Source organism: Aethalodelphis obliquidens, unplaced genomic scaffold, assembly GCF_003676395.1.
Source record: "Aethalodelphis obliquidens isolate GAN/ISIS:26980383/991018 unplaced genomic scaffold, ASM367639v1 scaffold1, whole genome shotgun sequence".
Taxonomy (NCBI): domain Eukaryota; kingdom Metazoa; phylum Chordata; class Mammalia; order Artiodactyla; family Delphinidae; genus Aethalodelphis; species Aethalodelphis obliquidens.
In genome coordinates this window covers 107,166,800-107,188,980 of record NW_020837945.1, presented here as the reverse complement: position 1 = coordinate 107,188,980, position 22,181 = coordinate 107,166,800, and the positions used below count along the sequence as shown (strand labels likewise).

The 22,181-nt window shown below is 36.5% G+C and overlaps 1 protein-coding gene across 4 annotated transcripts in view; it reads left to right on the top strand.

Annotated features, from left to right (window-relative positions):
- The window catches only part of LEKR1 (leucine, glutamate and lysine rich 1), a 276,896-nt gene that overhangs the window by 188,558 nt on the left and 66,157 nt on the right, over nucleotides 1–22,181 (top strand). For all 4 annotated transcript variants that reach the window (XM_027113337.1, XM_027113346.1, XM_027113353.1 and 1 more), the window contains 3 exons: nucleotides 2,292–2,373; nucleotides 17,093–17,170; nucleotides 17,507–17,710. In XM_027113337.1, coding sequence (XP_026969138.1) covers nucleotides 2,292–2,373; nucleotides 17,093–17,170; nucleotides 17,507–17,710 — 364 coding nt within the window. The remainder of the gene's footprint in view (nucleotides 1–2,291; nucleotides 2,374–17,092; nucleotides 17,171–17,506; nucleotides 17,711–22,181) is intronic.

Below are 22,181 nucleotides of genomic sequence, written 5' to 3'. Positions count from 1 at the left end.
CCTCCTAGAGTAATGGATATAAAAACAAAAATAATCAAATGGGAACTAATTAAACTTAAAAGCTTTTGCACAGCAACAGAAACCATAAACAATACAAAAAGACAACCCTCAGAATGGGAGAAAATATTTGCAGATGAAACAACAGACAAAGGATTAATCTCCAAAATATACAAATAGCTCATGGAGCTCAATATCAAAAAAACAAACAATCCAGTTAAAAAACGGGTGGAAGACTTAAATACACATTTCACCAATGAAGACATACAGATGGGCAAGAGGCACATGAAAAGATGCTCAACATCACTAATTATTAGAGAAATGCAAATCAAAACTACAATGAGGTATCACCTCATACCAGTCAGAATGGCCATTATCAAAAAATCTAGAAACAGTAACTGCTGGAAAGGGTATGGTGAAAAGGGAACCCTCTTGCACTGTTGATGGGAATGTAAATTGATACGACCACTATGGAGAACAGTATGGAGGTTCCTTAAAAAACTAAATATAGAACTGCCATATGACCCAGCAATCCCACTACTGGGCATATACCCTGAGAAAACCATAATTACAAAAGAGACATGTGGGCTTCCCTGGTGGTGCAGTGGTTGAGAGTCCACCTGCCGATGCAGGGGGCACAGATTCGTGCCCCAGTCCGGGAAGATCCCACATGCCATGGAGCAGCTAGGCCCATGAGCCGTGGCAGCTGAGCCTGCGCGTCTGGAGCCTGTGCTCCACAACGGGAGAGGCCACAACAGTGAGAGGCCTGCGTACCGAAAAAAAAAAGAGAGACCTGTACCACAATGTTCATTGCAGCACTATTTACAATAGCCAGGATATGGAAGCAACCTAAATGTGCATCGATAGATGAATGGATAAAGAAGATGTGGCACATATATACAATGGAATATTACTCAGCCATAAAAAGAAATGAAATTGAGTTATTTGTAGTGAGGTGGGTGGACCTAGAGTCTGTCATACAGAGTGAAGTAAGTCAGAAAGAGAAAAACAAATACCATATGCTAATGCATATATATGGAATCTAAAAATAAAAGGGTGGTATTGATGAACCTAGTTGCAAGGCAGGAATAAATAGGTAGACATAGAAAATGGACTTGAGGACATGGGGTGGGAGAGCGAAGCTGGGGGCGAAGTGAGAGTAGCATCGACATGTATACACTACCAAATGTAAAATAATTGGCTGGTTGGAAGCAGCAGCATAGCACAGGGAGATCGGCTCAGTGCTTTGTGATGACCTAGAGGGGTGGGATAGGGAGGATGGGAGGGAGGCTCAAGAAGGAGGGGATATGGGGACATGTATATGCATATGGCTGATTCACTTTGTTGTGCAACATCAACTAACACAGTATTTATTGTGAAGCAGTTATACTCCAATAAAGATCTATCAAAAATTTTTTTAAAAGATTTTAAAGTTTACTATTAAAAATATGTTACTAAAACACCTGAACAGATGTAACATGGAAATTTTATAAATTTCAATGTTTAAAATTATTTTCTTCATAGAAGTCAGTTAATCCACCTGTGTAAATTTGTTTTCCACCTTTTCCCAAAAAGAGTACCAACAAGGGCTGTTATTGGGGCTGGGGTTCAGATCTTAGTCCACACACACAGGCTAATGGTGGGTCTCAGATCATTCAAGCCATATGTTCTTTCTGCTTTAGTTTCAGTTCTGCATCCACACATGTGAGACGTGGCTGCCTGAATAATATTTCTCAAACACTACTTGAATTCCTCAGTTCAAGACTCTGTGGAAGCCAATTGCCTGCTTGTATTTTCTTGGCTTGAAAGTCATTAAAATGCCTATTAGACACTACCCAGAGTTAACAGATTCTTTACTGGAAGCCTTGCACGTGGTTTATCTATTTCAGTTCTACTGGGAGGCCTTAGCAATACTTCTAAGTTCCAGGCCACAAGAGCTAGCTCAGAAAGTCAAGTGTTTCAGAAGTGAGCCATATGACCAAAAATTCATATGTGTGCCAGTGACATAAATTTCCTTTGAAAACATCAGTAAAATTTAGCCTATTAGCTGTTTGAAAATTAGCATGACATTGGGGGCAGAAAGAGGCCAATAAATTGAGTCTGTCAAAACCTATTAATTCTGCGGGATTTCAGAGTAGGGATGAGCTACATATGGTCATCCAAGCAAAGTGGAACAAACAGCTGCATTATTCTTCAGGAGGTGAGTGGCAATGCTAAAAGAATGTGGTTTACTCTATGAAAATATCTGGACACTTAAAATATACTAATCAGAAGAACACATTATGTCATTCCAGATTTACAGTGTGAGATTGAAGCACGTGGGCTAAAACTTCAGAAGGCAGTGACTGAGATGGACAACTACAAAGAAAAGCTCATGTAAGATAGTAAACATTAAACAGCCTGTAAGAATTTAGAAAGACCCCCATGTATTCTCTGTGACTCTGGGCAGTAATTTGGATGTGTTGGTATGGTCTACTGCAATTTTTCTCAGCTACTTTTCTGGCCTATATTGAAGGACCTGTAAATATTTTTAAATATATTAAATGTTTCTTTATCTCAGTAAGAAACTTACCTATCCAGGTATTAAAGCTTTCCCTGATTATTCAAATATAGTAACTTAATATTCTCTGAACTTTTTGTCTTATTATCTCTTTATTATCTGTCTGGAAGAAACAGCATTGAAAATGTTTCATAAGATTATTGGGATTGACATGTATACACTAATATGTATAAAATAGATTACTAATAAGAACCTGCTGTATAATAAATAAATAAATAATCAATTTTAGGTTCAAAAAGACAGTTGAGTAACTTTGAAATTCTGGACTGCTTATGCCTTATATAAGTGAGAAAGAAAATATTAGAAAACAAATGATAAGAAAATGCCCCTGTAAAATATCCAGAGTACTATTTCTTTTATTTATTTATTTATTTTTCATCTTGTTTATGGTTTCCTTTGCTGTGCAAAAGCTTTTAGGTTTCATTAGGTCCCATTTGTTTGTTTTTATTTCCATTACTCTAGGAGGTGGATCATAAAAGATCTTGCTGTGATTTATGTCATAGAGTGTTCTGCCTATGTTTTCCTCTAAGAGTTTTATAGTGTCTGGTCTTACATTTAGGTCTCTAATCCATTTTGAGTTTATTTTTGTGTATGGTGTTACAGAGTGTTCTACTTTCATTCTTTCACATGTAGCTGTCCAGTTTTCCCAGCACCACTTATTGAAGAGACTGTCTTTTCTCCATAGTATATCCTTGACTCCTTTGTCATAGATTAGTTGACCACAGGTACGTGGGTTTATCTCTGGGCTTTCTATCTTGTTCCATTGATCTACGTTTCTGTTTTTGTGCCAGTACCATATTGTCTTGATTACTGTAGCTTTGTAGTATAGTCTGAAGTCAGGGAGTCTGATTCCTCCAACTCCGTTTTATTCCCTCAAGACTGCTTAGGCTATTTGGGGTCTTTAGTATCTCCATACAAATTTTAAGATTTTTTGTTCTAGTTCTGTAAAAAATACCATTGGTAATTTGATAGGGATTGCATTGAATCTGTAGATTGCTTTGGGTAGTATAGTCATTTTCACAATATTGATTCTTCCAATATAAGAACATGGTATATCTCTCCATCTGTTTGTATCATCTTTAATTTCTTTCATCAGTGTCTTATAGTTTTCTGCATACAGGTCTTTTGTCTCCCTGGGTAGGTTTATTCCTAGGTATTTTATTCTTTTCGTTGCAATGGTAAATGGGAGTGTTTCCTTAATTTCTCTTTCAGATTTTTCATCATTAGTGTATAGGAATGCCAGAGATTTCTGAGCATTAATTTTGAATCCTGCAACTTTACCAGATTCATTGATTAGCTCTAGTAGTTTTCTGGTGCCATCTTTAGGATTCTCTATGTATAGTATTATGTCATCTGCAAACAGTGACAGTTTTATTTCTTCTTTTCCAATTTGTATTCCTTTTATTTCTTTTTCTTCTCTGATTGCCATGTCTAGGACTCCCAAAACTATGTTGAATAATAGTGGTGAGAGTGGACTTCCTTGTCTTGTTCCTGATCTTAGAGGAAATGCTTTCAGTTTTTCACCATTGAGAATGATGTTTGCTGTGGGTTTGTCATATATGGCCTTTATTATGTTGAAGTAGGTTCCCTCTATGCCCACTTTCTGGAGAGTTTTTATCATAAATGGGTGTTTAACTTTGTCAGAAGCTTTTTATGCATCTATTGAGATGATCATATGGTTTTTATTCTTCGATTTGTTAATATGGTGTATCACATTGATTCATATGTGTATATTGAAGAATCCTTGCATCCCTGAGATAAATCCTACTTGATCATGGTGTATAATCCTTTTAATGTGTTGTTGCATTCAGTTTGCTAGTATTTTGTTGAGGATTTTTGCATCTATATTCATCAGTGATATTGGTCTGTAATTTTCTTTTTTTGTAGTATCTTTGTCTGGTTTTGGTATCAGGGTGATGGTGACCTCATAGAATGAGTTTGAGAGTGTTCCTTCCTCCACAATTTTTTGGAAGAGTTTGAGAAGGATGGGTATTAGCTCTTCTCTAAATGTTTGATAGAATTCATCTGTGGAGCCATCTGGTCCTGGACTTTTGTTTGTTGGAAGATTTTTAATCACAGTTTCAATTTCATTCCTTGTGATTGGTCTGTTCATATTTTCTATTTCTTCCTGGTTCAATCATGGAAGGTTATACCTTCCTAAGAATTTGTCCATTTCTTCCAGATTTTCCATTTTATTGGCATAGAGTTGTTTGTAATAGTCTCAGGATGCTTTATATTTCTGCGGTGTCTGTTGTAACTTCTCCTTTTTCATTTCTAATTTTATTGGTTTGAGTCTTCTCCCTCTTTTTCTTGATGAGTCTGGCTAATGGTTTATCAATTTTGTGTATCTTCTCAAAGAACCAGCTTTTAGTTTTATTGATCTTTGCTATTGTTTTCTTTGTTTCTATTTCATTTATTTCTGCTCTGATCTTTATGATTTCTCTCCTTGTGCTAACTTTGGGTTTTGTTCTTCTTTCTCTAGTTCCTTTAGGTGTAAGGTTGGATTGTTTATTTGAGATTTTTCTTGTTTCTTGAGTTAGGCTTGTATAGCTGTTAGAACTGCTTTTGCTGCATCCGATAGGTTTTGGATCATCATGTTTTCGTTGTCATTTTTCTCTAGGTATTTTTTTATTTCCTCTTTGATTTCTTCAGTGATCTCTTGATTAATTAGTAAAGTATTGTTTAGCCTCTATGTGTTTGTGTTTTTTATAGTTCTTCCCCTATAATTCATTTCTAATCTCATAGCGTTGTAGTCAGAAAAGATGCTTGATACGATTTCAAATTTCTTAAATTTACTAAGTGTTGATTTGTGACCCAAGATGTTATCTATCCTGGAGAATGTTCTGTGCGCACTTGAGAAGAAAATGTAATCTGCTGTTTTTGGATGGAATGTCCTATAAATATCACTTAAATCTATCTGGTCTATTGTGTCATTTAAAGCTTCTGTTTCCTTATTTATTTTCATTTTGGATGATCTGTCCATTGGTGTAAGTGAGGTGTGAACGTCCCCCATTATTATTGTGTTACTGTCAATTCCCTCTTTTATAGCTGTTAGCAGTTGCCTTATGTATTGAGGTGCTCCTATGTTGGGTGCATATATATTTATAATTGTTATATCTTCTTCTTGGATTGGTCCCTTGATTATTATGTAGTGTCCTTCCTTGTCTCTTGTAACATTCTTTATTTTAAAGTCTATTTTATCTGATATGAGTATTGCTACTCCAGCTTTCTTTTGATTTCCATTTGTATGGAATATCTTTTTCTATCCCCTCACTTTCAGTCTGTATGTGTCCCTAGGTCTGAAGTGGGTCTCTTGTAGACAGCATATATATGGGTCTTGTTTTTGTATCCATTCAGCAAGCCTGTGTCTTTTGGTTGGTGCATTTAATCCATTCACGTTTAAGGTAATTATCGATATGTATGTTCCTATGACCATTTTCTTAATTGTTTTGGGAGAAGTTCCTTTAGCATTTGTTGTAGAGCTGGTTTGGTGGTGCTGAATTCTCTTAGCTTTTGCTTGTCTGTAAAGCTTTTGATTTCTCCATCGAATCTGAGTGAGATCCTTGCCGGGTAGAGTAATCTTGGTTGTAGGTTCTTCCCTTTCATCACTTTAAGTGTATCATGCCACTCCCTCTGGCTTGTGGCGTTTCTGCTGAGAAGTCAGCTGTTAACCTTATGGGAGTTCCCTTGTATGTTATGTGTCATTTTTCCCTTGCTGCTTTCAATAATTTTTCTTTGTCCTTAGTTTTTGCCAATTTGATTACTATGTGCCTCGGCGTGTTTCTCCTTGGGTTTATCCTGTGTGGGACTCTCTGCGCTCCCTAGAGTTGGGTGGCTATTTCCTTTCCCATGTTAGGGAAGTTTTCAACTATAATCTCTTCAAATATTTTCTCTTTTTCTCTCTCTCTTCTCCTTCTGGGACCCCTATAATGCAAATGTTGTTGCCTTTAATGTTGTCCCAGAAGTCTCTTAGGCTGTCTTCATTTATTTTCTTTTTTTTTTTCTTTATTCTGTTCTGCAGCAGTGAATTCCACCATTCTGTCTTCCAGGTCACTTATCCGTTCTTCTGCCTCAGTTATTCTGCTATTGATTCCTTCTAGTGTAGTTTGCATTTTAGTTATTGTATTGTTCATCTCTGTTTGTTTGTTCTTTAATTCTTCTAGGTCTTTGTTAAACATTTCTTGCATCTTCTCGATCTTTGCCTCCATTCTTTTTCTGAGGTCCTAGATCATCTTCACTATCATTATTGTGAATTATTTTTCTGGAAGGTTGCCTGTCTCCCTTCATTTAGTTGTTTTTCTGGGGTTTTATCTTGTTCCTTCATCTGGTACATAGCCCTCTGCCTTTTCATCTCGTCTGTCTTGCTGTGAATGTGGTTTTTGTTCCACAGGCTGCAGGATTGTAGTTCTTCTTGCTTTTGCTGTCTGCCCTCTCTATTTCTTTTAGAAATGATTTTATTTCAGAAATTTCAAAAATGATAGTATAAATATAGTACATCTATAATTATAACACTAAAATAGAATTTATATAATCTTTGAAAAGTAAATAAATTCTTTTACTTTGTGGTATGTAATCTGGTAGCTTTGGTTTTCAGTTCCTATGTTTTAGAAGGATGAACCTCATAAGAAATATAAATACTGAAAATTCTTAGCAACTAAATGTTGTGTTGACCATGGACTATTCCTAAGAACAATGTGTTCAACAAAATCCTTAACAACACAAGGAAGAACAAATTCCAAAAATACTCTATCAAATTAATGTATAATTTGATTATTTGTAGCAAAATAATTTATTTTCAAAATCCAAGAAAAACCAAATATTCATGCTTTATAACACTGTGGTCAATAGTTCAGTAAATAATAGTTCAACTGTCTGTATATGATAGTTGGGGTTGAAGGAATAAGTGGGCAAGAGGTCCTAGCATGACTCACTGCACCCAGCAAGAACTTTCTGATGAGAAGATACATGAAAAAAAGAAGCAAGATGGGAATTGACAGAAAATTGTTAATCCCCACCCTCTAGTTACATCAGGGAGGGCTTTGGCCTCATGAATGTCTCATGCGGGAGGCCCTGCCTCATCAGACCACAGCCCATTTAATATTAATACATGCTTTGTGATATTTTTGTTAATTTTAATATAATTTATAATATGAGTGCTAAGAAATAAGAGTCAGAGTAGATTGGAGTTGGAGGGAGAAAATACCACTCAGTAAAGTCCATCAAATGAATTACCTGGAGGAAATCACTGTAGAATTGTAGAAATACTGATGCTGTTGTTTCAGTTTATAATAAAACTGGTGCTTCCTACCTGTGTGAGAACTTTTTAAAATTAGAAAAGTGGCAGAGCATCCACTTTTAGAAAACTTGATGAAAGATAGAGCCAGTTAAATGGTCTCACCTGATGGAGACCTTGCTCTGTGCTGCCTGTACCTAGCTCTTCCATCTCTACTCCGTCTACCCTCCTTCACTACTAGGATGAAGTTGAAGTTGAGTAGGGCAGGCATGTAGGATCAGAGCCTGGGACTGCTCCGGGTACTCAGAGCTCAGGAAGTCCCCAGCAGTATGTAAGTACTATTTTATTTATAGATTAAAACCAAATTTTCAACTTGGCCATTGTTTTATGGTAAATTCAGTTTGAAGTCAAAATAATTCACTCAAAATTTTTGACATGCCATTTCTTAATAAATTGAAGATTTGCTCTATATACCCAAACCTGTTTGAACTTCCAGAAATTGGAAGGTGGTGTGAAATCAGATATTTTAAAAATTTTAATCCTCACTCTTTGTGGGGGCTGGGGTGAGGAATGGTTTCACCCATCCAGCTTAAGATAATTGTTTTGTTTAAAGATTTTTAAATGTTTGGATATACGTTTTGTGGGTTTTTACTTACGGGGAAAAGGCAGTTTTTAAATGGATGAACTTCAGGTTCTTTTCTTCCTAAGATTTATAAGAAAATGTTTTCCAAGGTTTATAAGAACTTGTTGTATATTTGAAAATAGAGATTTTATCACTTAGGATTCTTTGAGCTATAAGTAACAGAGGTAGAGTGGTTTCAGGTTTAGTCAATCCAGTGACTCAACAATATCACCAAGGATCTTGATGATCTTTCTGTCTCTATTCTGCTGCCCTCAGCACTGGCTTCACCCCAAGGCTAAGTCCCCTATGATCATGACATGGCTGCAATTCCAGGTACCACATCCAAATGTAACCACCCCAGTGGCAGGAAGGGCCTGTTTTTCTGGTGTCTCCTTAGAAGTGAGATAAAAATTTCTCAGAAGCCACCAAACAGCCCTCTCCTTACATCTCTTGGCTAGAACACTTTACATACCCTCTCCTAAATGAATCACTGGCAAGGGGAACAGGACTACCACAGTTAGCTCAGGTCAGGCAGGATTTACCCTGAGAACAGATGATAATGGGGCTTTGATGGCCAGGAAGACAGCTATAGTACATGTCCAGAAGGTAACTAGTAATGTTTACTAGAGGTAGAGTGTTAGTGATGCTCTGAAAATTGATGACATTTTCTACAAATTTATTTGTGTCATAATATCTAGATTAATTTAGGGAAAACCTTCCTGAAGTAATGAAAAATATGGATGCTGTGAAATGCAACTTTATTACTTTTAAATATTTATGTAGAGAGAGGGAGAGAGAACTAGGAAATAACACTTTTATTTTATATATATGTATATAGGATAAGATAAGTAAATAAGACTAATAAGAAAGGCTGCTATAGAGGGTGAGAAGTTTTTAGGAATTCCTGAAAGAGAATACATAGGAAGGATAATAAAAAGGGTCAACTCTGCAGAGGAATAAACTAGAGGAAAACCAATTGTGTGGTGGGCATGTGACGGGCAGGACTTTACCTGGAATCAGTTAACACAAAGAGAAGGGAGTGGGATAAGGCAAATCATCAGAACAGTGGTTCTCAAACTCCAATCTGCAAAAGAATCCTGGATAGTTTACTGAAACTGTGTATTACAGTATGACCTCCCTCACAGACCCAATCCCAGGATCAGTTTCTGGGCTCCATTCCCACAGACATTCTGGCTTTAAGTTTGGGTTTGGGGTGTCCCTGAGCAATCTGCATTTGTAGTGCACTCCCCCCACCACACACATACAATTCTGATTCAGGTGATCCAATGAAGCCCACTCTGAGGGATCATATTTGGAACATTTAAGCCACTGGCCCCTCACCAGCCCCACCCCACCCCTAATCAACAGGTCCCGTGTGAAGCAGCATTTGCAAGGGATCTGCACCCAGAATAAAGCAATGAGTGTGGGGACTGGAGCTGGGGAGCCTGCCAGCTACTGAACCCCAGAGGCCACGGTCCCCACATCCCAAGACAAACCTCCAGTGCCCCCACCATACTCTGCCCCTTCATCACAACCTTCAGAAACAATCTAGGGCAACAATAAACAGCAACGCAGACAACAAACCAGAATCTTAGGCTTAGGATGAACACCTAACCAAAGATTACCAGGTATGTGAGAAAAACCTTCCCCCAGCCTTGTTCACATGCCTCTGAATTCACACAGAAAAGCTTTAACACCTAGAGAAATTGTTACATAGCAAACAGAAGATGTTAAGATAAATTTTTAAAGTTAGGATATACTTCAAAGTATGTCCAGGATTGTAACCATTAAAGAAGAACAGGCTGTTACCAAAAAAAAACTATTAGGAATTTTAGAGATTAAAAATATGGCTCCAGAAAAATGATTCCATTCATGTTTAAAAAGTATATGAATGTACATACAAATATATGTGGATTCAAATTCATTGAATAAATGATTGGTAGGATTACAACAGTTCCTTCTGGAAGTGAGAGCCGGGGTGTATAGAGACTCTTATTTTACTCTATATACTTATATATTGCTTAAATAGCTTACAGTGTGAATGTGTTCATTTTCACATATGTAATGAAAAGAACAAAATTCACTTTAAATGATTTATAATTTATCAGTTACTAGTGAATATGTCTAAAGTGGTGATATGAAATATACTTTCTAATTTGGGGAACTTTGTTACATGCTTACACTTTAATTTTATTAGCAGCCACCTCCTCCTCATTTAACTAATAATTGTAAGCAGTAATCAGCCATAACCAGCATAAATTTCTTGTTTATAAAGCTCTTGACCAAATAACAGCAACATTTTGCACAGTTGAGATGTTCTTGGAACATTATTTTTGCCTTCTAAGATACAATGTTCTCCTGATTTTCCTCTTCTGTCATCATTCATGAGAATTTTTTGCCTAGAAAGCAGGTGGCCTGGTGGCAATCCAGTGTCAGAGTACAGATACACTTTCACATGATCCTAGATTTAACAGGCTAGGTTTCCTTCATTGACTCATTCAATACAAAATGCTCATGGAGAGGCAGTTATGTGCCATGACTCTTTTGTGTACAAGCACTAGATACTGAAGTAACAAGATTGACAAGCTACAATAGGTAATTTCAGGTAACATTAAGTGCTGCAAAAATATAAAACAGGCATAAAAGAATGTGAATGTTGGGGAAGAGTGGTGTCCTTTTGATAGAGTGGCATCCCTGGGCAGATGACCTTTTTTTTTTTTTTTTTTTCGGTACGCGGGCCTCTCACTGTTGTGGCCTCTCCCATAGCGGAGCACAGGCTCCGGACACGCAGGCTCAGCGGCCATGGCTTACGGGCCCAGCCGCTCTGCAGCATGTGGGATCTTCCCGAACCGGGGCACGAACCCGTGTCCCCTGCATCGGCAGGCGGACTCTCAACCACTGCGCCACCAGGGAAGCCCCAGATGACCTTTGAGTTAAGATCTGAGTTACAGAAAGGAGCTAACAGTGCTAATAAGCTAACATCCGGAAGCAGAGAGATCAAGGACAAAAAATTCTTGGGAGTGAGTTTTACCAGTTAAAGAAACATGAAGGCCAGTTGTGGTAGATGGAATAACGGCTTCCAAAGATTTTCATGTCCTAATCCCTGAAATCTGTGAGTACATTATCCTATGTGGCAAAAGGGATTTTGCACATGTTTAAATTAGGGATATAGAGCTGGGGAGATTATGTTGGATTATTCAGGCAGGCTCAATGTTATAACTGCAAAGGTCCTTATAAGATGAAAGCAAGAGGGTCAAAGTCACAAAAGTGGATGTGAGGATGGAAGCAGAGGTTGGAGTAATGTGATTTGAAGATGGAAGAAGGGGCCACAAGCCAAGGAATGCATGTGGTCTCTAGAAGCTAGAAAAGGCAGGAAAACAGATTCTCCTCTAGAGCTTCCAGGGGGAACACAGCCCTCAAGACATCTTGATTTTAGGACTTCTTACTTAGAAATGTAAAGTAATAAATTTGTGTTGTTTTAAACCCCTACATTTGTGGTAATTTGTTACAGCAGCAATAAGAAATGAATATACCAGTGTGTCCAAAGCCCAGTGAGGATTTTGGATTTATGCAGAGGGCAGAGGGAAACTCTTGGAGGTTTGGCAATAGAGAGAACTGATTTGATTTGTTTTAAAAGGGTGGCATGGCTGCTGCATGGAGAATGGACTGAAGTGGGAGTGCAAGAGCGATCAGGGAGACTAGGTGGGAGGCCCAGCGTACATGCAAGTGAGAAGTGGCTGGTTTAGTGTAAGGCTATAGTGTGGAGATGGAGAGAAATATATGCCAGGGGTCACTCTCACAGGATTTACTGATGGAGTAGATGTGGCCGGGGAGGAAGAGGACTGGAAAAGAAAGGAAATAATAAAGGATGGGGTTTGGGGCTTTTCAGCATCAGGTAGACAGTTGAGAGGCAGTAGAGTATAGTGACTAACAGCCTGGAAGCCAAATCCAGACGGCTGGGGCAGTACTACTTAGCATTACGTCACCTTGGGTGTGTTACTTACCTCTCTGTTTTCAGTTTCCTCAACTGTAACAAGGGCTGAGTAAGGGCTGGTTTTAACTTTGTGTGAGATATATAAGGTGTTACCTAATAGTATCATTATGAGTTGGTGCCATTTCATGAAGTGGGAAAATTTGTAAAAGAAATAGATAGGGGGGTGAGGGAAATACAAAACAATGCTTTTGATCTGTTAGATTTGAGATGCCTTTTGGACAGCAAAGTAGAAATATCAAGGAGGCAGTTTAAGAATGGCTATTTCACATAAAGAAGTGGAATGTTATGACCCTTGCCTTTCAAATTAGAGGAAAATATCCAACTACTCTATCTTATTTCCTTTGCTTTGATTGGCAGGAGCAGCAGGGGCCTTTCTGAAGGCTTATGCAAAGCAGTTGAAGAGAAAGGATTAACACTATTTGCTGAGGGTAAAAGAAGGAATGCAGTGTTTAAAGAGATGTAGGCATTCTTTCTATTCCTTCCAATTCCTCCCATCCTAATGAAGGGGAAGATAACAGTTGGGCAGTGAAGGGCAGACCATAAAAAGAGTGGCTTAACTGGCGTGGGGGTGGGAGATAACCATAGTGAGGGGAGTTCTTGGGATGGTAGACTGCCCAGGGACCTTTTTTTCTTAAATTGCAGCCAAAATTTATTGGCCACATAGTAAAATAACCACTTAAAGGTGTTCTGCTGTCCCTGACTCTAGATTTGGAAAAGTGTGTATAAGAATCTGAACATAGAGTGAAAGTTGTGGCTGGGGCTGCTGAATCTCAAAGCATTTCTAAAAGGAACATTGTTGTTTGACTTAAAAGTAAAGGTATAAAACTTGGCAAATACAGGAATCCACAAAAAAAAACCATCATCTTTATATTTCGATATCCTTATAGTCCATTTTTCTAAGTAATGCATATTTTAAACATATTTTCACTTAGTAATATATCCTGGATATTTTCCCATGTCATTACATGATATATTTATAGTTATCAAATAGCTATGTAGTATTCTAATCTGTGGATGAATCATAACTTATTTTCTAATCCCTTGTATTTTAAAATTTCCAAATTTTTCACTTTTATAAGCAAGATATTTTGAAATTCATAGAGATAAATCTTTCTATTCACATGCAGTTATTTCCTTAGGATAATTTTTGCTAGACTCAAACTTGCATATTTTTAAGACTATTAATTCATAATGACTCATTACCTTGCAATAAGATTTTATTGATTTATAATCTCAGCAGTGTTTGTAAATACTTCCTAGCTAATACTGGGTAGTATAACTAAGAAAAAAAAAAAATCCTAGTTTAATGAAAACTTGTACTCCTGCATCTTTGGCTCTTTGTATTCTTTCCTTTGTGACTCACCTTAGTACAACCTTTGCTCACTTTTTAATGGTATGTCACTCTTTTCCTTATTCTTTATTTTCTAATGTTTTACTTGGAAATAATTTCAAACTTACAAAAAGTTGTAAACATGATGATAGTACAAAGAGCACACAAATAGGCTTTACCCAGATTCATCTATTATTAATGTTTTAACCCATTTGTTTTTTCCCCTCACCCCTACCCCTGTCCCCTCAACCTTTTCTCTCTCTCTCTCTCTCCCCCTGAAACCCACACACAAATTTTCCTGCACCATTTGAGGATAAGTTACATACAACACGACCCTTTACTTCTAAATAGTTTAGCCTGCCTTTCCTCAGGACAGTGATACTTCATATAACCAGGAGGGTAATCAATGTTATAATTTTACATGCAATAATTACATTAATAATATTCTAATCTAGCATCCATATTCTAATTTTCTGAGTGGGCCTTTATAATATTTTCTCCTCTAGCACATAGTCCAGGTAGGGTCAGCCTACTTGGTATGTCTCTTTAGCCTCCTTAAATCTGGAATATTTCCAGTCCGTCTTTGTCTTTTTATGACATGGACATTTTTGAAGAACGCAGAACCCCTCATACTTTTTTAAATAAAATATTTTTCATTTTGTATTTTTCTGGTTTCTTCTTGATTGGATTAAGGATATGTACTCTCAGCCAGAAAACCACATAGGTGAGAACGGGCACTTCTCAGAGCACCACATCTAAAGGCACATGATCATCTGCCTCTCGTTGGTGATGTTAATTTTGATCACCTGGTCAAGGTATTGCTCAATTTTTCCACTGTATTAGTACTGAGGGGTTTTGTTCTCTTTCAACCAGTAAGCAGTCTATAAGAGACACTTTAGGTACATACACATGCTCTGCTTTTCATCAACACTTATCCCTAGATACAGCATCCATTAATGATTTTTGCCTCACCTAATCTTTATGACAGTCATTGCTAGATGATGATTTTTCCAACTCCAAGTCTCCCTGACCATTTATTAGTAAGCCCTCAGCATTCTACTTTAAATAGGAGCCTCCCTTCTTCCCATTATTTATTTACTTATTGGTATGGATTCATGAACTCCTGTTTTGTTCAATGGCTTATAATTCATTATTGTACTTAATTATTTTGGCACACAAATTGTTCTAAGCTTAGCCACTGGGGGCCACTTCCGGCTGGCTCTTATGACGTTGAAACATGATCCCGTCCTCTTTCATAAGCACTTCCTTACTTTCGGTATAACAAACTGTTTCAGGTATAGCTACTCTGCCCCAGCCTTGGAATCACCCATTTCTCTGAGTAGTCCTTGTTCCTTTGAATGTGAAGGGTATTAGAGACCAGTATCTAGGCTCTAAGTATGCTCACGTGCTGCTTGATTACGGTGATGGTTTCATGGGCTTGTACGTATGTCAAATCTGCCAAATTGTGGGCAGTTTATTGTATGTTAGTATAATACTTAAAACTATTTTACAAAAAGTGGATAATAAAGGAAACAACATGTTTTAAAAAACATTTTTTTCATAAAAGAAAAAGTAGAACTAAAGTATAGTGTTTAGGGATAAAACTTGGGCAATACAACTCCAAAGAAAATCAGTGATTACCATAAAATTCATGAGAATGATCAATTTAGGGAGGAGGGAGTTGGCTATTATTGGGCCCAGGACATGAAGCTTCTAGGCTAGCTGATTAGGTTTTATTTTTTTACATGGATGGTAGTTGCAAAAGTTTCTTCCTTGTAATAATTCATCATATAATTGTTTATGTAATTTTCTGTAGCTTACAATTTTATCATTGTAAGCTAGAAAAGAAAATAAATGAATAAAAATAAATGCTGTTCATATTCATGATATAAATAAATTATTGTTTATTAGAAATTAAAGTTATTTTGCAAGTAGGGCAAACCCATTAAGAATCTAACATTTTTTTGTACATTTATAAACGTATTAAATTAGCTTTCAAAGCTATTTTAAGGTACATTCATATAATAAATTATTAATGAGAAGTCTATACAAACAAACTGGAATATTAATCTTTCTTAATATGTTAACTTTTTGAGTATTGTTACAAAACCGAATCATATAAGATCAAGACAAATGTCTATTTCAGTTTTAGAATTTCCATTTCGTTCTTTTTAATGGTTTCTACTTCTCTACTGAGGTTTTTTATCTTTTCACGAATTAAAGTAGATTTTCCTTTATGTCTTTGAGCGAGTTATAACTGTGCCTTCAGAAATCCTTGTCTGCTAATTTCAGTATCCGGGTCATCTCAGAGTCAGTCCCTATTAACTGTCTTTTCTCTTTAGAATAGGTCATGCTTTTCTGTGTCTTCCTATGTTGAGTAATTTTTTTATATTCTGGACATTGTGAATGTTATGTTATGGAAATTCTAGATTCTGTTATATTTCTCTAAATACTGTTGTTGTTGGTGGTAGGGGTGGTGTTACTTTAAGCAGATAATTAATTTGGTTGGCCTCAAAATGCAAACTCTATCTCTATGGCAACAGCTCAAATCTCAGTTCAGTTCTTTCATCTTTAACTAGGCTGCTTGGAGTCTGCCCAGGGCACCTGTAGTTCAGGGCTCAGCCAGACATATGGGCAGAGTTTATATGCAGTATTTGGGATTCCCTCCCACTGGCTCACTCCCATTTGGGGTTCACTTTTCACTTTCCTGCAGCTGTGGTTGTCCCCAAACACTGTCTTGTAGTTCTTCAAGCCAGAATGACTGTGAGTTTTCTACCAGTTTTCTATCAGAATTTTGGTTCTCCTGTATGGGGCAGACTGGGGCCTGCCCTCAGGTTTAAAATCATTTAAAAAAAAAGCAACAAAAAACCCTGACCCCATGGCTGTCACCTTATTCTCAGTGTCAACTTTCCTCCAGAATCTTCGTGCTTTTGGTCACTTTCACATAGGGGTATTTTCTTTTGTTTGCTTTTTAAATGTTGTCTAAAGCTTAGACATTTTAGTTAAATGCAGATCAGTCTGACAGGAGATTACTTGGCCATTATAGAAGTGGACTGAATATTTATTTCTTTAAAGAAATAATAATATGAAGATGCTAAGAAATTTTTTTATGGATGAGTAAAGTAATGATATGGAAAAGCGCATATAATTGGAATAACAGATTAGGTTATTTTTTGGCAAACAAAAACCTTTTGACTATATATTTCTAATTTCAAGGAAATCTGCATATGTAACCACAAATACAATATAAAGATAGGAAAATTAATAAAGGAAAAACCTGTTTTTATAAAAGGGAAAAAAATTATACTTCAACTATTTTGAAATAAAATATTTGAACCTCTTTTGTATTATTTTAGGAATAAATCTAATGAAGCTGATGAGTGTCAAAGAGAACTTAGAAAACTGAAGTTCGAATCCATTATTTCTGAGTCACGGTATACACTGCAAATTTTTTATTTAATAGTTTTAGTAATTGAATTTGAAACCATATTTTAAATAACATTTAAAATGTACTTAGCTTTTCTTATTGTATTGTTTACATAAACAATACCTAATTCAAGTTTATAATATATTGAAGCTTTCATTGATTTTGCCTTTGCCTGGATGGGAAAATGTTTAAATCACAGAACTATTCATTTACATAACGTTCTTATTTTAAAAATTAAAGTTATACTCTTTAGTTTTAAATGAGATATTTATCTATCTTTGATAAACATAAAAACATAGTATTTAATGCATATTGGTTGGGTTTTTTTCTTATTCCATTTTAGGCACACCAGATTGCTTAAAGAAAAGGAAGACTCTTTAATGACTTGTCAACAAATATATAAAACTTTACAGGAAGAACTGACTGCAAAAGAAAGGCAAGAAGCTGACTTAAAAAGAAGAATTAATCTTGCAGAAAATGAACTGGAAATAACCAAAACCCTTCTGAATCAGACAAAGCAAGAGGTTGTAACACTGAAAAGTGAAAGGTACAGTCAAGAATAATTTCTTCCAAATATATTTTATGTTTAAGTCAGTATTCCATATATATTTGAAACACCAAGGTCCTATATATTTTGATAACAGTAAAATCACAGTATTAAAGATATATTTCACCTGAAAGGTCATTGCATCCCACCACCTCATTTTACAAGTGATTAAACTGAATCCCAAATTGGTTAAATGACTTGCTTAACATCACACAGTTAGTGCAAGTAGAGATGGAACCCACATGGCATTTGGTGTTAGATTTTTGTTGAAAAGAATCAAAAAGATCATGTGTGGTACTTATACTACTGAGCTTTACCTCAGCCAATAATTGGTGGATTCTATCATTTTCCAATAGAAAAATATCTTTTTATGTCACTTTTTCCTTTTATTAGCTCCTACTTTTCTTCTCTCTTTGTTATTTTTCAATACCTGTTATTGGGGACTCTCCATGAGCAAAGATACCTCTGGTGTTGCGATAGTATCAAGGATACTAAGAAGCATATTCCTCCACACAATCTAGATATTTTTGGTCAGTTAATTTGTCTTTAAATTAAACTTACCTGTACTTAGTATCTCAACCCTGCTTTCTGTCTTTTTGTTTTCATTTGCCTGATAATGTCTTTTATTCTTTCTGAGTCCTTTTGTTTTGAATTCATATTGATATATAGCACAAATTTGGGGGGTTTGTTGGTTTTTATTAAATCTAGGAGTCTTTAATGGGACATATTATGCCATTTACATTTATTGATATAACTATTATATTCCATAAGAACAGAAGTTCCATAAGGGCAAGAATTTTTGTCTTGTATTATTCTGTGTATAGAAGGCACAATTGGCTATTTGTTTTTCATTCTTCTATCATATTCTTTCCATTGGAGTAGAATTGTTTTACAATGTTGGCTTAGTTTCTGTTGTACAATGAAGTGAATCAGCTATATGTATACCTATATCCCCTCCCTCTTGGACCTCCCTCCCACTCTCTGCCCCATCACACCCATAACGGAGCACCCGTCACAGAGCACCGAGCTGCGCTTCCTGTGCTTTATAGCATGTTCCCACTAGCTAGCTATTTTTTATGCATGGTAGTGTATATATGTCAAGCCTAATCTCCCAGTTCATCCCACCCTCCTCTTCCCCCTCTGTGTCCACATGTTCGTTCTCTATGTCTACCTCTCTATTCCTGCCCTGCAAATAGATTCATCTGTACCATTTTTCTAGATTCCACATATATGTGTCAACATACGATATTTGTTTTTCTCTTTCTGACTTACTTCACTCTGTATGACAAACTCTAGACCATCCACATCTCTACAAATGACCCAATTTCATTTCTTTTTATGGCTGAGTAATATTCCATTGTGTATATGTACCACATCTCCTTTATCCATCTGTTGATGGACGTTTAGGTTGTTTCCATGTCCTGGCTATTGTAAATAGTGCTGCAGTGAACATTGGGGTACGTGTGTCTTTTTGAATTATGGTTTTCTCAAGGTATATGCCCAGTAGTGGGATTGCTGTATCATATAGTACTTCTATTTTTAGTTTTTTAAGGAACCTCCATAGTGTTCTTCACAGTGCCTGTATCAATTTACATTCCCACCAACAGTGCAAGAGGGTTCCCTTTTCTCCATACCCTCTCCAGCATTTATTGTTTCTAGATTTTTTGATGATGGCCATTCTGACTTGTGTTAGGTGATACCTCATTGTAGTTTTGATTTGCATTTCTCTAATAATTAGTGATGTTGAGCATCTTTTCGTGTGCCTCTTGGCCATCTGTATGTCTTCTTTGGTGAAATGTCTATTTAGGTCTTCTGCCCATTTTTTGATTGGGTTGTTTGTTTTCTTGATATTGAGCCCCATAAGCTGTTTGTATATTTTGGAGATTAATCCTTTGTCCATTGCTTCATTTGCAAATATTTTCTCCCATTCTGAGGGTTTTCTTTTCGTCTTGTTTATGGTTTCCTTTGCTGTGCAAAAGCTTTTCAGTTTAATTAGGTCCCATTTGCTTATTTTGTTTTTTATTTTCATTACTCTAGGAGGTGGGTCATAAAAGATCTTGCTGTGATTTATGTCAAAGAGTGTTTTTCCTTTGTTTTCCTCTAAGTGTTTTATAGTGTTCGGTCTTACATTTAGGTATTTAATCCTTTTTGAGTTTACTTTTGTGTATGGTGTTAGGTTGTGCTCTGATTTCATTGTTTTACATGTAGCTGTCCAGTTTTCCAGGCACTACTTATTAAAGAGGCTGTCCTTTCTCCATTGTATGTTCTTGCCTCCTTCATCATAAATTAGGTGACCATATGTGCATGGGTTTATCTCTGGGCTTTCTAGCCTGTACCATTGCTCTATCTTTCTGTTTTCTGTTTTGCCAGTACCATACTGTCTTGATTACTGGAGGTTTGTAGTATAGTTTGAAGTCGGGGAGCCTGATTCCTCCAGCTCTGTTTTTCTTTCTCAAGATTGCTTTGGCTATTCAGGGTCTTTTGTGTTTCCATACAAATTATGAAATTTTTTGTTGCAATTCTGTGAAGAAAGCTATTGGTAATTTGATAGGGATTGCATTGAATCTGTAGATTGCTTTGGGTAGTATAGTCATTTTCGCAATATTGATTCTTCCAATCCAGGAACATGGTATATTTCTCCATCTGTGTATGTCATCTTTGATTTCTTTCATCAGTGTCTTATAGTTTTCTGAGTACAGGTCTTTTGCCTCCTTAGGTAGGTTTATTCCTAGGTATTTTATTCTTTTTGTTGCAATGGTAAATAGGGTTGTTTCCTTAATTTCTCTTTCTGATTTTTCCTGGTTAGTGTATAGGAGCACCACAGATTTATGTGCATTAATTTTGTATCCTGCAACCTTACCAAATTCACTGATTAGTTCTAGTAGCTTTCTGGTGGCATCTTTAGGATTTTCTGTGTATAGTATCATGTCATCTTCAAACAGTGATAATTTTACTTCTTTTCCAATTTGTGTTCCTTTTATTTCTTTTTCTTCTCTGATTGCCATGGCTAAAACTTCCAAAACTATCTTGAATAAGAGTGGACATCCTTGTCTTGCGAGACTGGACATCCTTGTCTTGTTCCTGATCTTAGTGGATATGCTTTCAGTTTTTCACCATTGAGAATGATGTTTGCTGTGGGTTTGTCATATATGGATGGCCTCTATTATGTTGAGGTAGGTTCCCTCTATGCCCATTTTCTGGAGAGTTTTTATCATGAATCGGTGTTGAATTTTGTCAAAAGCTTTTTCTGCATCTATTAAAATCATATGGTTTTTATTCCTTAATTTGTTAATATGGTATATCACATTGATTGATTTACGTATATTGAAGAATCCTTCCATCCCTGGGATAAATCCCACCTGATCGTAGTGTACAATCTTTTTAAGGTGTTGTTGAATTCTTTTTGCTAGTATTTTGTTGAGGATTTTTGCATTTATGTTAATCAGTGATATTGGTCTGTAATTTTCTTTTTTTGTGATATCTTTGTCTGGTTTTGGTATCAGGGTGATGGTGGCCTCATATAATGAATTTGGGAGTGTTCCTCCCTCTGCAATTTTTTGGAAGAGTTTGAGAAGGATGGGTATTAGCTCTTCTCTAAATGTTTGATAGAATTCGCCTGTGAAACCATCTGGTCCTGGACTTTTGTTTGTTGGAATTTTTTTTTTTTTTTTTTTGCGGTACGTGGGCCTCTCACTGCTGTGGCCTCTCCCGTTGCGGAGCACAAGGCTCCGGACGTGCAGGCTCAGCAGCCATGGCTCACGGGCCCAGCCGCTCCGCGGCATGTGGGATCTTCCCAGACCGGGGCACGAACCTGTGTCCCCTGCATCGGCAGGCGGACTCTCAACCACTGCGCCACCAGGGAAGCCCCGGAATATTTTTAATTACAGTTTCAATTTCATTATTTGAGATAGGTCTCTTCATATTTTCTAATTCTTCCTGGTTCAGTCTTGGAAAATTGTACCTTTCCAAGAATTTGTCTGCTTCTTCGAGGTTGTCCATTTTATTGGCATATAGTTTTTTGTAGTAGTCTCTTATAATCCTTTGTATTTCTGCAGTGTCAGTTGTTACTTCTCCTTTTTCATTTCTGATTCTATTGATTTGAGTCTTCTCCCTTTTTTTCTTGAGTCTGGCTAAAGGTTTATCAATTTTGTTTACCTTCTCAAAGAGCCAGCTTTTACTTTTATTGATCTTTGCAATTGTTTTCTTCATTTCTATTTCATTTATTTATGCTCTGATTTTTATGAGTTTTTCCTTCTACTGACTTAAGGTTTTCTTTGTTCTTTTTTCTCTAGTTGCTTTAGGTGTAAGGTTAGATTGTTTATTTGAGATTTTTCTTGTTTCTTGAGGTGAAATTGAATTTCTATAAACTTCCCTCTTAGAACTGCTTCTGCTGCATCCCATAGGTTTTGGGTTGTTGTGTTTTCATTGTCATTTATTTCTTTGTTTTGTTTTTTTTTTTTTTTTTTTTTTT